This window comes from Solenopsis invicta, chromosome 5, assembly GCF_016802725.1.
Source record: "Solenopsis invicta isolate M01_SB chromosome 5, UNIL_Sinv_3.0, whole genome shotgun sequence".
NCBI classification, from domain to species: Eukaryota; Metazoa; Arthropoda; class Insecta; order Hymenoptera; family Formicidae; genus Solenopsis; species Solenopsis invicta.
Window position 1 is genome coordinate 21,177,198 of NC_052668.1, and position 16,426 is coordinate 21,193,623.

Consider the following 16,426-nt stretch of genomic DNA (forward strand, 5'->3'; position numbering starts at 1 on the left):
TTATAACTAACTTATTTAATGTATGATTAAAAATAATATTTAATTGCACTAAGAATTGTACATTGTACAATTGCATTTGACATAATTCTGTTAAATTCTTCATGATATTTAAGCTAAAATTATCTCTCGAAAAGTAAATAATCATTTTCAAAAGATTCTATACGTGTATACCTAAAATAATATCGTGTAGAAGTAGACATTTATATTAATATTAATAAATATACATATATATGTAATAGTTATTTCATGTAATATAAATTTTCTAAAAAAATTTATATAGTTTTCTGGTTTTATGTTTAAAAAATAAAATACTTATTCATGAGGCTACAACAAATTTTTAAATAATCATGGCACTAAAATTTACATCATGACTTTTTGATATATAAAAAATTTATCTGCATTTGCCTTTTGTTCACTATCAAGTAGCCAAATAAAAAATTAACGAGAGCAACAATGTGAAATGTCACGAAAACCGTTGAATTATTGCACAATTGCAGACGTTTCTAGATTGTCTCTTGGTAATTAAAACAAAAAAATTGGATACGTTGATCCGGGGAGAAAGCTCCCAAGAGGAATTTCCGGTTTAGCCCCAAAACACACTTTCCGTCGGGACGGCTATTTTAAATACAATTCAACTGAGGCACGGATGCACAACTAACATTTAATTATTATTAGTGCAAAAGCGCACACGTGAATTGCCATAGTACCACTCGTACTATGAACAGCTGATTTACAGGAATGTGCAAAAAAAAATACGAAGAGAGACAGAGAGAGAATATGTTTAGTAATTACACATTTTTCTTATAAATTTCCTAATAACTCTCTAGTTTACTATATACAGAAGCCTTTCAAGTTTAATTTTAATTAAACAACTGATAATTGATTATTCTAGCTGAGTAGAATTAATTTTTATTAATTACTTAATAGTTTAGTTATTTGTGTACAATATATTCTATTACGTATTTTTATGTATCACATAGGAGATTGTAGAGAAATCAATATTAATTTTAACAATTAATTAGATTAATTGCTTTGTCTAATTAAAATTAATTTATATAAATTAATCGTTATTTTAATTGCGCTTTCGATACTTCTTTGTCCTGTATTTACGTACTGCTATAATGGATAAGATAATTAGCTAGCAATTACGTTCATTATTTTAATTTGATAAGAGATACAGATACGATTTATCGTGTTGGCGGTGTCAAGCCAACGTAATTTAAAGTTTAACAAAGCAACGAGTTTAACAGAGCTCCTTTAAACGACCTGTGTACATATCGGAGAAGCGCGAGATAGAAAGGCAAGTCGCCTTACTGTTAATGGAGAAAGGTGCTGGTCTCAAGCCGCTTTGCATAATATATACGTGGAAAAATGTGCAAACATTTTAACATGTTATTATGATACGTTAAACTCTTGTTTACTCGGCCGACTCGAGCCAATTAGAAGTTTCAGAGTGCCGACATTATTACGCTCCGCAATTACCGTTATCCCGCCGGAATTAAAAAAATTTGATTTACTTTTATATCACAGACGAGATGATGCCAAAACCGATACCATGTGGCGATGGCGGCTATGATTGCTCTCAAGTCGGATCTAACTACGTATGCAGCAAACAGTTCTGGGAAGGTCCTAACTTCGGCATTACGAATTTCGATAATTTCGGACTGGCCATGCTCACGGTCTTCCAATGCATCACCCTCGAGGGCTGGACGGACGTGCTTTATAATGTAAAGTCGCTGCATAATTGTGTATCTAATAATCTCACTTAATCAAGGATTAAACAAAAAAGAATACGGATGCTCATGCATTCCTATAATATTCTGTACTGCACTATATTAAATATTTAATCTATACACAATTGTGTTTTATCTAGATCGAGGATGCAATGGGAAGTACGTGGCAGTGGATATACTTCATTTCGATGGTCATCTTTGGGGCTTTCTTCGTGATGAATCTAATTCTCGGTGTGTTGTCCGGGTAAGTACCGACGGAAAATTTATTCTACAGACTGTCGTTGTCACGAAAAAAATAAATTGAAATCCAAGGATTGCAGTTCTTATTTGATTAATTAAATTTCACAAAATATTGGCAATAATAGAATGAATATCACGTGTTTTATCTACGAATAGATCAATTTACCGATATTTACCGATAGAACGAGATAATAAGCTTTCAAACTTCCGCGATCCTTAAAGCAATTCTTTAAAGATCGCTTTAATCCGGCTTATGAAGCGGCTTGTGACATCTATCCTTGCAAAGTTCTGTAATCCTTGATGAGGGGGCGGAGGAAGGGGAGGGGAGAGGCAAGGGACCGAGATAAAAATATTTCTTTCTTAGGATGATACCACATATACACGCACACACTCCGCTGCGTATCGATAAAGGATACGTGGCTAATTGAAGCGTGAAAACGATATCGATGACAAGCGCGATTTAACTTCCTTCCCTTTTTACGTTTTATCCGCCGCTTAACGCCACGCGCGCAACCCTTATCGGAAGCATAACAAAAATGCACGTTTGAAATACATTTTGAAGACCAGTCAAAGTGTCGATACCAGAGATACACGTTTATTAATGTTTCGAGATTCAATAAAAAGATTTGATAAAAAGAATTGGACAATAACGGGATATTTATTTAAATTTTGTAAAAGAAATCTCTAAGAATTCTCGAATTTTTCAGAAATTTTATTCAGAATTCCAGGTAAAATTAAAAAATTTTTTTATAATACAATAACTTTTATTATATCCTTTAATGTTCCTTAATCACAAAGATAATCACAAAAAATGCATGCCATTTATTGTTAATCGATTGTCGATATTTTACATTTATATTATCAAGAAAAAAAATCAAAGAAACAATTTTGTCAGAAAGAGATAGAATTAAAATTTAAAAGCAAAATTAACATTTTCTTGAGTACATAAAATCCCATAAAAATCCATGAATTTTAAGGATAAAAAAAAATTCCTTGAAAATTCTAGGTTATCTCGGTTTTTCTCGATAGTAAACATCCTGATTAATCATGAAAAAAAATTCAAAATTTATAGCGGAACGGTCTCAAACTTTATTGAGATGCGCGTTCATCAAGAAGTGTTGTCCTCAGGATAATTAGATCCTTAGTGACACGAATCAATTCCGTTCTATTTGTCGCATAAAAGAAGAAAAATTGTCGGAGGAGAAATGTTTCGCTGGATGTTTCCAGATACGAAACATAGACGTATTTACGTTGTACTTGTCCTCGTTTGAACGAGTTCGAAGAAGTGCGGTCAAATAAAGACGATCTCTTTTCACGCGCGTTTCTCGATTTCCGTTTCATTGCCTTTGAATGTCCCAATTACGCGTCTCGTGCGCCGTACCTTTAATTACGACGCGACGCAACCGTACATGCACTTATCCCGCTTTCGTGCAGTGAATTTTCCAAGGAGAGAGAGAAGGCAAAGGCGCGTGGCGACTTTCACAAGCTCAGGGAGAAACAACAGATCGAGGATGATCTCAGGGGTTACCTCGACTGGATAACGCAAGCCGAGGACATCGAGCCGGAGACTGACGAGCCAAAAATGATGCAAGATGGAAAAAGTACGTATGTGCAAAGAGAAAATTTTATTGCTAAGAAAAGAAGACTCCGTCTTTTTTTAAATAAGTATACTCCGAAAAGCTTTAACAAAAAGTATTTTCTTGATATTTGTTTTAAAATATGTGTTTAATTATAAATTTAAAAAAAACTCATTCGTATACTAAAAAAAAATTTTTATACTTTTTCGAAGAAATACCAAAATTGTATCAAAGAAAAGTCAAAATAATAAACAAACGGAAATTTTGTTTTAACTTATTATTTTTGACTTAAATATTAAATAATTTAATGCTTATAAACTTGTGAAATATTTGTAAAATAATTTACATTATTTATGTTAAATAATGTAAATTTAAGTAATTTACAGTGTGTATTTTTTTGTGTATACACAGAAGTTTATTTGAAGTAAATATTAGTTGTTCCAAGTAAATGAATGTATCGTAAGATTATAATTAAGACAATATTCTTTGAGTAACCGGCTTAGAATATTTATCTATGTATAGAGATATTTATTGAAAATAATATTGAAAATTTATAACGATATTTATTAAAGATAATCTACTTATGATAAGATAGAGAAAATACGTATATAGCAAAAATAATTATATATAGTAATTGGATAAACCAGAGAATTTTATCTAATTGCAATATATATCGTACATTTATGCAAGCGCGTGTAGGAGTGTGTAAATTAAATTTGAGAAGTTGTTCACTCCAAATCCAATTCCACGTGATGAAATAACTTTCCCTCCCTAGTTGAGGGTTTCTAATTAATTGACTGAGTTTGAACGTTTAATATTACATAGCTAAGCAGCAGAACGAAATAGAGAGTACGGACCAATTGGAGGGTGACGAAGAAGGGATCCAACAGGAGTCCGTTTGGAAAAAGAAGAAACGGGATTTCGACAGGTAGGTAAATCTCGACTCTGAAAATCGCCTTTCAAAATCTTCCAGTTTTAAAGCCATTTAAAGTTCATTTTAAGAAAGAAATAATCTCTCGCAATAATCATTGTCGCAAATAATAGACTGTAGAAAGCATTTTCGCGTATTGAGAAACGTCGTAGTAGAGAGATCAAAGCGTCATTTATCTGACAAGCTTAAAGATCCTCTAAGCGTTTGTGTATACAAGCCAAGTTTAAACTACATGCCGCATTGTGCTGCGACGATTCGCAGAGTGAACAGGCGGATGCGAAGAGCCTGTAGAAAGGCTGTGAAGTCCCAGGTCTTCTATTGGCTCATCATAGTTCTGGTCTTCTTGAATACTGGTGTTCTCGCCACGGAACACTACGGTCAGCCGCCATGGTTGGACACATTTCAAGGTAAATATCATCGTGCGTCGCGCTACTCTGTGGTAATAACGACGACTTGTTGTTTGCCTTTAATTATACGCCCGCCCCAACGCCTTCAATAATGCGTCTCGTAACACGAGTTCTCTTCTTTTGCCACCAGAAATTACGAATATGTTTTTCATCGTGCTGTTCTCCATGGAGATGATGTTAAAAATGTACAGTTTAGGCTTTCAGGTGAGTGTCGTAGGAGCATTTTCTAAATTCTTCGATACTCGAAATTACGATGAAATTAATCAACATTACATCGCTCAATTAATATTCATTATTTATAATTATTGATATACATCTTTATATTAACAAGGCACGGAAATACCTAGTGAAATAAAAACATATGCGGTATTTTGTTAAAAAGCATTAAAAAGACATCTATTAAACCTCAAGCATTGTTATTTACTTCGCAGGGTTATTTCGTCTCGTTGTTCAATCGTTTCGATTGCTTCGTCGTGATCGGCTCGATTACCGAACTGATACTTACACGTACAAAAGTAATGCCGCCTCTTGGCGTTTCCGTACTTCGTTGCGTCCGGCTGCTCAGGGTATTTAAAGTAACGAAGTGAGTACAGATTTCTTTATAAAATGTACGTCTATTCCAACTCTGCAAAATTATGAATATAATGTTACATGGCAGTATCTTTGAAGAAAATAAGTTAAATTTTAATATGTGCGAAACAAGCAGGCGCAATAAAATTGAATTTGCGTTATCCTTTTGTTCACAGATATTGGAGATCACTGTCGAATTTAGTGGCCTCTTTATTGAACTCGATACAATCGATTGCCTCGCTGTTGCTTCTGCTTTTCCTTTTCATCGTGATCTTCGCACTTTTGGGCATGCAGGTAGATTCAGCGTCAAGTATTCGTAATAACGTGATGTTAATAACGCAAACGTCGTTTTAAAATTTATCTTTTAAATAGGTCTTCGGTGGAAAGTTCAATTTCAATCACACGGAGGTAAAAGAGCGTCACAATTTTGACAGTTTTTGGCAGAGCTTGCTCACCGTATTTCAGGTATATAACCATACTACGAAGAAAGAAACTCAAATACAATTCCGTAAAATTCCATTCGCAAAATTGCATTCTTGATTTATTACGAAGACTCCGAGATTGATTTGATTTCTTATTTCTGCATCTCTATTTTTCTTCTCGGTTCTAAAAATAATGTGGCACGCTCGGCTTTTGCATATCTAGATATTAACCGGCGAGGATTGGAACGCTGTGATGTACGTCGGAATCCAAGCTTATGGCGGTGTTTCCAGCTTCGGGGTGCTCGCCTGTGTTTATTTCATTATCCTCTTCATATGCGGTAATTGTATCCTTTTATCGAAAAGACAACTTGGCGACGAAACAATCGTTTCTTCCTCTTTCCGCGCAGTGTGATATCGATTCGGACAGATTTAATAAATTTTAATCAATCCTTGACGAAGATAGCAATGCAGATATTCTCTTGAACGTGTTCTTGGCTATCGCCGTCGACAATCTCGCTGATGCCGAGTCCCTGACTGCCATCGAAAAGGAGGCCGAGGAGGAGGTAAGTTTGATTGTACAGCGTACACACAGTATGCACACGATAATGAACATAGATACATACTATATTAGATTGCCGATGATTTTGAGCACTAAACATAATATTATAAATAATATTATATATGCACAATAGGTCATTATAAATTCACTTTATTAAGAAAATTATCTTCTCCCTATTTTGTCAATGAAGGTTCGTGTTTCTCATTAACAAAAATCGTATTCTTTTAAAAATCTGTTATAATAACAATTAATAATCTATAATAATAATAATAATAACTCATAATAACTTTTACTTCTGTTTGGTACAATGTACACAATATTATATTAGAATGTTCTTTATTTTTCTTCTCTATTGAATGACACACTTTATCCTTCCATTAAATTAATGAAAAAACACAATTATATGTTGCCTCTCGATATAAGTAAGACCTTGACACAAGAGAACGCGGGGAAGTAATAAATTATATACGTATCGCCTTACTACGAGAATTACGGAGTCGCATAACTCTTGAACGAGTTGTTTCCTCCGGATTTCCATAAACGATCAGGCTAATTCGGCCGCACGATTTCTCGGGAGAAGTGCGTCTTTACATCGCATGCAAAGCATTTGCGAGTGGTGAATATTACGATGCACATTTACGGACAATACGAGTCTGCTCGAATGAAACTGAAGACTGCTGACGACAAGACGACGCCTATCCTCGAGTGAGAGTAAATGAACGTCACGTTTAATGCTCGTGCGTATAAAGAGCGATAAAAAGAGCTGTTCTAATTCTCTTCCTATAATTCGGTAAGGATTTTATCACGTGAAATCGATCGTTCTAATAATATTAATTCACCGAAGAAACATATGTGACATACAGTAATTTCAAAATAAGAGATCCAACATATAAATAACGTCAAACACATAATATCCCAGAACATCCCAGAACATCCTATTTATTTTTAATGACAGATAACTTGGTCAATCTCTAATTTTACCCCCCTAAGCTAAAATTGATCTAAATTGACATGGAACTGATCAAATGAATACAAGTGTTATACGGAGACCAGAGAATTGCCTGTGCAACGTCAGGCTTCTTTCATCGTGAATGTGCAGCCGTTGCAATTCACGAAAGTTACGCGACGCAAGCAATGCAATTTCACTCGTAAGGTAGTTTAAAACCACAGCAGCAAAGTTCGAAAGCTGATTAATCATGTTTGTGGATAACAACTAAACAACATTAAGGAAAAACTGTTGATTACGCGGCGAAAATTATGATCGTCTAAAGTTTCATGCGTACGCTCCTTTAATGTATGAGATGTACGTCCTGTTAGTCATAAGTATAACGCTATACACTGTGTATTCAGCAGTTTTCCAATTTGTTTACGTGTCAAGCACTTTTTTTGTAATTGTCACACATAGGGGAATATATAATTTTTTTTTAACATTTCATTCTGTCTTTAATGGAAAAATAAAATGTATAAAATGTTTGAAATGGAATTAATGTTTGAATCGAATATACGGATCGTATTATTGTTTACTAACGGCGCTTTTTATAAGCAATAAAAAAAAGTTGCAGCCTTGTTGCAACGCTAGTTGCGCTTTCGAGTCACAATCAGATTGTGAATAAAAAAAGTTTATTGCTCTCGCTCTCGCATCGAACTTTTTACTGCCAATATTCATACCGTCTTTCGATTTTACACGTAGAAAGCGATACCGACGAATTCGCGTTTTCTCGCGAACAATGGACAAATTGTGCCTTACACAAGAGCAATTAACGAGACGTAATTGACTTGGGAATTTGACAAATACGTCACGATAACAATAAATCAAATATTTGTGTGTGTACTGATATACTTTATGTTAATATTTACGAATGCGCGTGCGTTATCGACTCGTAGCGAGAGCTTTGCATGATAATGATATTAATCATCGGGGGACACATGTTAGTTATAGATTTTAATTAGTCCGAGAACAAATATTTTATTTGACATTATTTAACATAAATGTAATTTGTGTTCTCCAATAAATCCTTTAATTAATTCCAGATTATTTTTTTGACAGACGTAATGAAGGGACTCAATGGACTTGTCATGTGTGAGATATTTAAAATGTAGAGAAAAAAATCAATGAAAACTCGATTAAAATCAAATAAAAATTTCATTGGTTAAATCAATGGACTTGACTTTTATCGAAGTAATGTCCTATGTATCTTATTTCAATCAATAGTATTATATCCCCAGATTTCTTTCTGGTTGTTATTGCATTTCACTGGGATATTTTTTGTGCGAGACCGTTGCTACTGATTGCGCAATCGTCTGTTACCTTTGACCAAATCACTTGGCAGATAAACTACCCTCCTCTACCCCTACAGGCCGAGAAAAATAAATCTCGCAGTGGGTCGCTGGCAAGGGACGAACTCAGCGGTGAAGCTGGCGATGACGGTGGCGAGGGGATCGAAGGAGAGGATGAGGGCGCTGGTACAGATCTCGAACACGATCCTAACGAGACAATGGAGGACTATGAGGCTGCACTCGATACCGAAACGTAAGCTTTCTTCCGCAGTTGTAATATAACGAAGTACGTTATTACATTAACGAGATTGAAGAACGTTATTACGCACCCTTCCTTATGCAACGTTATTAGGATTCGTGAAGCTCAAGAGAATTCGCAAAAGTCGATAATCGTAATTTAAGGACTAAATACACATAGCAGTTCATTATTGCAATTTTCGTTAAGTTTTTTTGTTCTCAAGTCCCATTCATTAGAAAGCTTAATTGTTACTTAATACTGCTTTTATGAATACTAAATTCTTTTAGTATTTGAAGATAATTGAAGAACTTTATCTTCTTCCTCGTAAGATATTGTATATTGAAAAAATGTAGTATCTTTTATTTAAATACTTTTCTATATTCTTTAGATTTCTAAAGCAAATTAAAAAAGTAAAAAATTAAAATTAAATTAAAAAATATCTATTTTAAAAGAACAAATTTAGAACATAACTTATATCGAGTAATTATTGCTTATTATGCAGGTCAGAGAAAAGTGAAGATATGAATACGCATAAAGTGCGAATCAACGTTGAATCCGACGAGGAAGTGGAGGAAGAGGAAGAGGAGGAATGTGAGCCAGAAGAAACGCAAGGTACATATTAATTAATCTGATTGTCTTGTTTTTCAGGAACTAATAATTGAAATGAAAAAAAGGAAGATTCTTAATTCATCCAATTGTTCCAAGATCTCGATATTCCCCGTTAAAAAAGTTATCAAGCGAGTAAAATGAAATTCGGTAAAACTGTAAAAACAAGAAAAGAGATCATTTTTTTTTACAGATGATGGACGGGAAGTGACGGCTAGACCGCGAAGAATGTCCGAGTACAACGCGCCCGTCAAGAAAGAACCGATCCCAGTCGGTTCGGCATTCTTTATTTTTTCAAGCACTAATAGGTATAAAAGCTTTTCAAAGAACTATTTCAACTGTCTTAATTATAAAAATAAAAATAGTTTGATTAAACTTTTCTAATCTTTTCTTTCTTTTCATCACTCTAAATCATTTCTTTTCGATCGTGTTTTGCAGGTTTCGCGTATTCTGCCATTGGTTTTGTAATCACAGTTACTTCGGCAACATGATATTGATGTGCATTATGATTTCTTCTGCCATGTTGGCTGCCGAAGATCCATTGAGAACCAAGACGGATAGAAATGATGTATTTAATCGCAAGATAAATTGTTTTTATAGTCTTTTAGTTTTAAAACTATTGAAATATCTGTTCAAGATATAGCTAATGGAATAATTTGTGTGCGCTTTATGTTATAGATATTGGGACACTTCGACATTTTCTTCACTGCTATTTTCACGATCGAAATCTGCCTAAAAATGGTCTCATACGGCTTCATCTTACACGAGGGCGCGTTTTGCCGATCGGCTTTCAATCTGCTCGATCTTCTCGTCGTAGTCGCTTCTCTCGTTTCCATGGCAGCCAAGTACGATTGTATTTTATATTAATATCCTGACATAAAAAAATCTAGTCTTGTAAAGTAAAAAAAATGAAAAAGTCACAAGACAAAGTTGTTCTTTTTAATTAATTACAATTGTAATCGTGCAACTTTTTACAAGAAGAACGCAAATGTCGTCATTAAATTCTAAGGCAGTTTCTTTAAAAAAAGTTTCAACTACTTTAAAGATTGTCAAATTATTAAAAATATTTGTTTGTTACATTTGACTTGCTTTATATCGATATCATTATTTATTTTTTTTATTTGCAGACCTGGCGCATTCTCTTTTATCAAAGTGCTCCGAGTGCTTCGTGTGCTGAGGCCGCTGCGTGCCATCAATCGCGCTAAGGGATTAAAGGTATCTCTTTCATTTGTCTCACCTACTTCTAAGTTCGTTGAAACTGGCCCAGTTCACAGCATACGCCCTACCGTAGTATGTAAAATAATAATAATATGCCAAAGGCATAATATACCGTAATGCCCACTAGCCAGCTAGATTAAAGAGTCGCTTTCGTTAGTTCGACGTTGATCGCCAAGCGTACGCGTAATTGCAATTATTCACACAAATGGTGGAAGAGCGCCGAGCTAACTCCAGAAAAATGACGTTAACAACGAAACAAGATTTATTTCATCCCCGTATATGTATCGAAGACTCTCGTTACGCGGGAATCAACACGCGACAACTGTTATTACGCGAAGGATTTATTTATTACTATCGATAAAATATTATTTATCATCAATATTTTCTTGACCAATATGAAATGATTGATGCAACAATGTCTCTATAGATTTTTTCATATATTGCAAAATGCATTGACATATTTTAAATTTTAATTAAGAAATTCGTCTCGTGAATATTCATTAAAATCTTAAAGAGAGATTTTACTGGGTTTCAACGAAAAAACCGCTATCGCGATTCAAAAAAGCTGAATTTGAGAAAATACGACAAATGAAATAAGCGTGATATTATTGCGCGTATATAATTTCCATATCTCTCTATTATAAAGGGCGAATATATATTATGATTAATATTATGAACCCAGCACGTAGTACAGTGCGTCATCGTAGCGGTAAAGACTATCGGAAACATAGTCCTCGTCACCAGCCTCCTGCAGTTCGTGTTCGCCGTCATTGGCGTACAACTCTTCAAGGTAGGATTATCGGGCCTAGATATATCGATACGGTCCCAAGAAAGTTCTCTTCCGAATCTCTTATAGTATACATTAGAGTGGCGTAAATATATTATTACCAGTCGACTACACTCCACGAACAACCCCAAAAAAACCCTCTTAAAATCTCAGCCTCAAATCTACCCTCTCTTTTTTCTCTCTTTCTCTTTCTCTCTATCTCCCTTTCTCTCTTTTTCAAGATCCGTTTTCAACATTTGTTCATTCGTTTATCCATACATTTCTTAATGCAACCAGAAATTCAATTCACCATCATCAAATTCATTACCACTACTACGACTACTGTCAACCTGAGTCAACGCCTTTCGATATTTCGGCAGCTTCTTCGACGATTATTTTCAGCTTGTTGCAAAAATCGATTGTATCTTAAAGATCTTAATTTAGAAATGATTAATAGAATTCTTGATGGAAAAATGCGACTAGGATTTTCCTTTTTTTTTCTTTTTTTTGAGAAAATATGAATCAAAACTGACGACACGCGCGTTCAAGCTTTTGCCTTATAAATAAGCTTTTGCGGCTTTATAGTTAGATTAAAGTTTTTTATCATCGATAATTATGTGTTTTTTCATATCAAATTTTTGCACTACTCGGATTTTGCAGATTTTTATCACAAATTTTTAAACACACGCACGAAATTTTTATCACTGTTTTGCGCACTTGATACACATGTGTGAATATATACTTTGAATAAATTTTATTAATTATTTTGACTGTCGCAAAAAGCTGTAAAAAGTCTACTTTGCTACTAATCAATATCATCCCTGGTTTGCGTGAATGAAGCGGAACAAAGTTGTGGAATTAACGAACGCATCGTGTAATTAGAGCGTCTATGTCTCAATCTTCGATATCGACAGTAATCGATGCGCGCCCGTGCGGCTGCGGCACGTGGAAAATAATCGTCGAGGGGTGCGAGCACGAGGCGAATGTTGTTTTCTCTGATAAAAACATCTTTGGGTACCTCCCCTTATGAAACAAATTGTCTTTTGCGTGTAACTTACTCATAATTGGGTTTCTTGTCTCGACACTCTCCCCGAAACCTCTCACTGAGGCCACGATCGTATTCTTTGTTCACACTTATATGGGATCTTTTAAGCGCCTCGTTTGCCGAAGGCCAATTTGACAATTTGCTTTTTATTGTTCGATAAATCAATTTTACATCGACGTTGCTCATTCAATACTCACGCCGAGTGTTTTGAATCATTCATTTTGCCACTATATTTTATGTTCTTTAGATAATATATTTATAAAAATTCAAATCAATACTCGTTTAAAATTATGCCTTGAAAAATTTGTCAAGTGTGTAGAGACGTAAGAAAAAAAAAAATTTTTTTTTATGGGTGTATGTGTCGCGTGTGCGATAAAATTTCAGTTTCATTGAATTTTATTGCATCACATATACATAGCCCAAGGCCGAGATAAGTACTTCAAAACTTTGGAAAAACGCGCGAGTGAATTTTATTTTGATTTTATCCAACAAGCTCTATCAAGTTAACCAGATTATTTAAACGTTATAATATCACGTCTATGTTAAAATAACATATTTCTGTCTCTTTTTCTCTTTCTTTCTCTCGGGTTTGGTGTGAAAGCAGTTCTCAGTTTTCTAGTTTTCACTCGTACCAATCTGTTTAATTATGTAAAATATAATTTATCGTTCCCTTGGTTAAATAGCATGATTTTACAATTTTAAATCATAATAAAATTAATATATATGCATGCTGTTTCGAACAATTTTTTAAAAACTGCAGTACATTAAAATTGAATCATATTGATATTATTTGTTGATAGTTTTAGCAAGAAAAAAATATCGCTATTATTATTTTGGGAAAATAAAAAAATAGAAAGAAAGAATACATATCGTTTTTATCAAATTATTGTCTACAAAAATTTCAAAAAAAGTATTGCACTTTGTAGCAATTTTTGAAATAGATATAAATATAAACAATTTTGTTCAGAGCGGTAAAAGAAAAACAATAGTTTTGTTATTAAAATGCGATTTTTCGACAACAAATTTTCTCTATGTATTTTTTTGGTAGCTTTAATATCAACACATTTGATTCGATATATTTATACCGCTTTCAGAGAATCGAATAATGTTTAGACATATGTATATCTCGTCAGAAAAATTTTGGGTATCAAAAATTATTTGCCAAAATTTATTCCGTGTTTTAAACAGTTAGTGAATATAATTATAGCAACAAAAAAATAGCGCGTAATGAAAAAAAGGAAAAACCTGATTAATATATAAAGATATCAGATCAAGTAAAGCATTTAAAATTCTTGAACAAAATGGATAACGCGATAACTTTTTAATGAAAAAATTATCTGCAATCTCTTCATATTTTCCTAATAACTATCAAATGATTATAATTTTTATAATTACTTACACTGTATATAGTAATAATTATGTTATTATTGAAAGATTGCGGTATTACTCCTTTTATTCAATGGTCTCAATTACTTCATTGGCTCTCTTGTCATAATAAATCGTGCCACGCCAATGTAATTTAATATATGTATATGTAGTGGACGAGCGACCGGGGGGAGATGAGACGGTAGCTCAAAAGCAGATCGGGGATAGTCGAGTGTAAAAAAAAATGAGAAAAGAAAAGCGGCTTTACGCAAGATCTAACATGCCTTTGCTCTTTCGGCATTGATTTTCGTTTCTTCGTTTATTACTCCTATCAGTTGGACATCTACGATCTACCTGTTTTATATATTATATCTCTCTTTCTCTCTCTCTCTTCTTTTTGCCATTACGAGATTGTTTGCTACTCGAGGCTCGATAGACTACAGAGGCGATACGAAACAATTACAGTAACAATACACATACAAGTTCACACATCCATTCTCTCTCACATCAGAATATCTATCTATAGTGAATAAAAAATATTCGAACTTTTCTCAATGTAGGAATATATTTTTGCAAAGGACTATATAAGACATTTATCACCTGATATAATTTTTTAACTTTCTTCAACTGGAAAATGAAAAAAACTGACATAATTGCGTGATTTTTTATTTTCAAAGCTGAAAAAAGTCTTTAATAATATTATTATCCACATGATAAGCTGAATTTCAAACCGCAAATGGATGAATGTTTAAAATAACAATCAATAAAAAACTTGCAGAAGTTAAAAAAAAAGAGAACTTTGGAACATTGAAAGTTAATTATTTTTTATAGTATGAATTCGGAAAAGTTCTTTATACCTCGTGATATTTATTTCAAAATATATTGACCTTAAATAAATAAAATATAATGTATATTTAATTACTTGATTGTATACTTACAACACGAATATTTTTTAATGCGCTTCAAAAGGTGGATCGGCATCTTGAAAATCGCGCAAAGATTATCAAATAAAATTAATAAAAACGGAGAAATTTAGATACATCATCTCGATATATCTAAAATATTTTTATTTTTCTTGGAAATATGTGCTTCATATATAGAACGCTATGAATTATTTAGATCTCGATGTAATGTATCACTATAAACGAAGAAAATCTGTCTATAAAAATATATAGCTACTTTTATGATTATCCAAGGTAATCCTTCAACGTTGTTGGAGCGGTGCCGATCTTCCCACGTACACATATAGATCCCAGAGATACGCATACACACATGCATATATACTAACATTTACGCAAAATACAAGCAGGCCTCCAAGAGTGTACTAATTCCTTTGATATTTATATTTTTACACGTACACATCCACCCACCCATCAAAAAAGAAATAGAAAGTAACGCAGACTTCGTGATTTTATGACTGGTAGTAGGATGTTTGAGAATTGCATGCTTGTACCGGCTAAGCATTGCAGTGGTGTGCCGCTATATTAACACGAGAGAGAAAGGTGGAGGAGAAGAGGAAAAGGGCATTGTTTTCTCGTAAGCGCCACACTCGCCGCGGGACTTCGCCGTCGGACAGTCGAAAGGGGAAAAGATCACGAAAAGCAGTCCCTACACACGCGCACAGACCCATAATTGCTGCAAAAGGAAGCACCACGGCAATTTCTTTCTCCATCCGTTTTCATAGGCTTGGAGATCGTCGATCTCAATTGTCCGTTTTTATCTCGTGACTTTATTTCGTTTTCGATTGAACATAAAATGCTACGAATGTTTCTTAAAACAATATTTTTATTTTTAAAAAATAGACTAAGGCAAAACGATATCAAGTATGTTTTTAAAATTCGTGACTGCTAAAATTCACTTTTTAGAAATCAAGAATATGAAGAAATCAACCAAACTTTTTAACATTAAATAGAACGTTTGGCTGTTGTTATTGAAATGAGACAATCGAGATCGATAAAAAATAGGAAATTTGGATGAAATCGGATAAGCTTGCTTATTAAGCAAGCTCGATGGAAGCGGTTAGGCGAATCAATATCAGTCAGGTTAAATCAGGCGTTGCAAATCGCGAATTTAATTGCATTTAATTTTATATACCACGGAAAACTCCTGTAACTATCGTTCTGCAATCGTTCTAATCCTTTATCGAACTTGCTCGCTTCTCTTCTTGCAAAGTTTTACAAGTACTATTAATTTTCCAAGAATTTGCAGAGTTTCTTAAACACTTGCGAATAAGAGTATCAATGCTTCATAAAAGATATTAAGGTTCTTCGCTCGATAAAGGATACAATCTATCGCCATCGAACACGATCGACAGGAGATGATGTTCGCGAAACTGATCGAGAATATCGGAATGTGGAATTCGGCGCTTACTAGTACAATGAAGGAAGATATAGTGTAATATAGAAGATGATAGAATAGTTGACATTCTAGACTATCTTTATATATTTATAGCTTGTTCTGATTATTAATCTT

At 33.8% G+C, this 16,426-nt stretch overlaps 1 protein-coding gene across 1 annotated transcript in view; it reads left to right on the forward strand.

Annotated features, from left to right (window-relative positions):
* LOC105195131 (muscle calcium channel subunit alpha-1) overlaps positions 1 to 16,426 on the forward strand; it is a 64,377-nt gene that overhangs the window by 28,529 nt on the left and 19,422 nt on the right. The window contains 18 exon segments of the mRNA XM_039449845.1: positions 1,531 to 1,727; positions 1,874 to 1,977; positions 3,408 to 3,574; positions 4,376 to 4,478; positions 4,743 to 4,888; positions 5,019 to 5,092; positions 5,320 to 5,471; positions 5,635 to 5,752; positions 5,831 to 5,923; positions 6,104 to 6,224; positions 6,352 to 6,443; positions 8,797 to 8,969; positions 9,457 to 9,566; positions 9,754 to 9,868; positions 9,999 to 10,128; positions 10,239 to 10,405; positions 10,688 to 10,775; positions 11,461 to 11,568. Of these exon segments, the coding sequence (XP_039305779.1) occupies positions 1,531 to 1,727; positions 1,874 to 1,977; positions 3,408 to 3,574; positions 4,376 to 4,478; positions 4,743 to 4,888; positions 5,019 to 5,092; positions 5,320 to 5,471; positions 5,635 to 5,752; positions 5,831 to 5,923; positions 6,104 to 6,224; positions 6,352 to 6,443; positions 8,797 to 8,969; positions 9,457 to 9,566; positions 9,754 to 9,868; positions 9,999 to 10,128; positions 10,239 to 10,405; positions 10,688 to 10,775; positions 11,461 to 11,568 (2,258 nt within the window).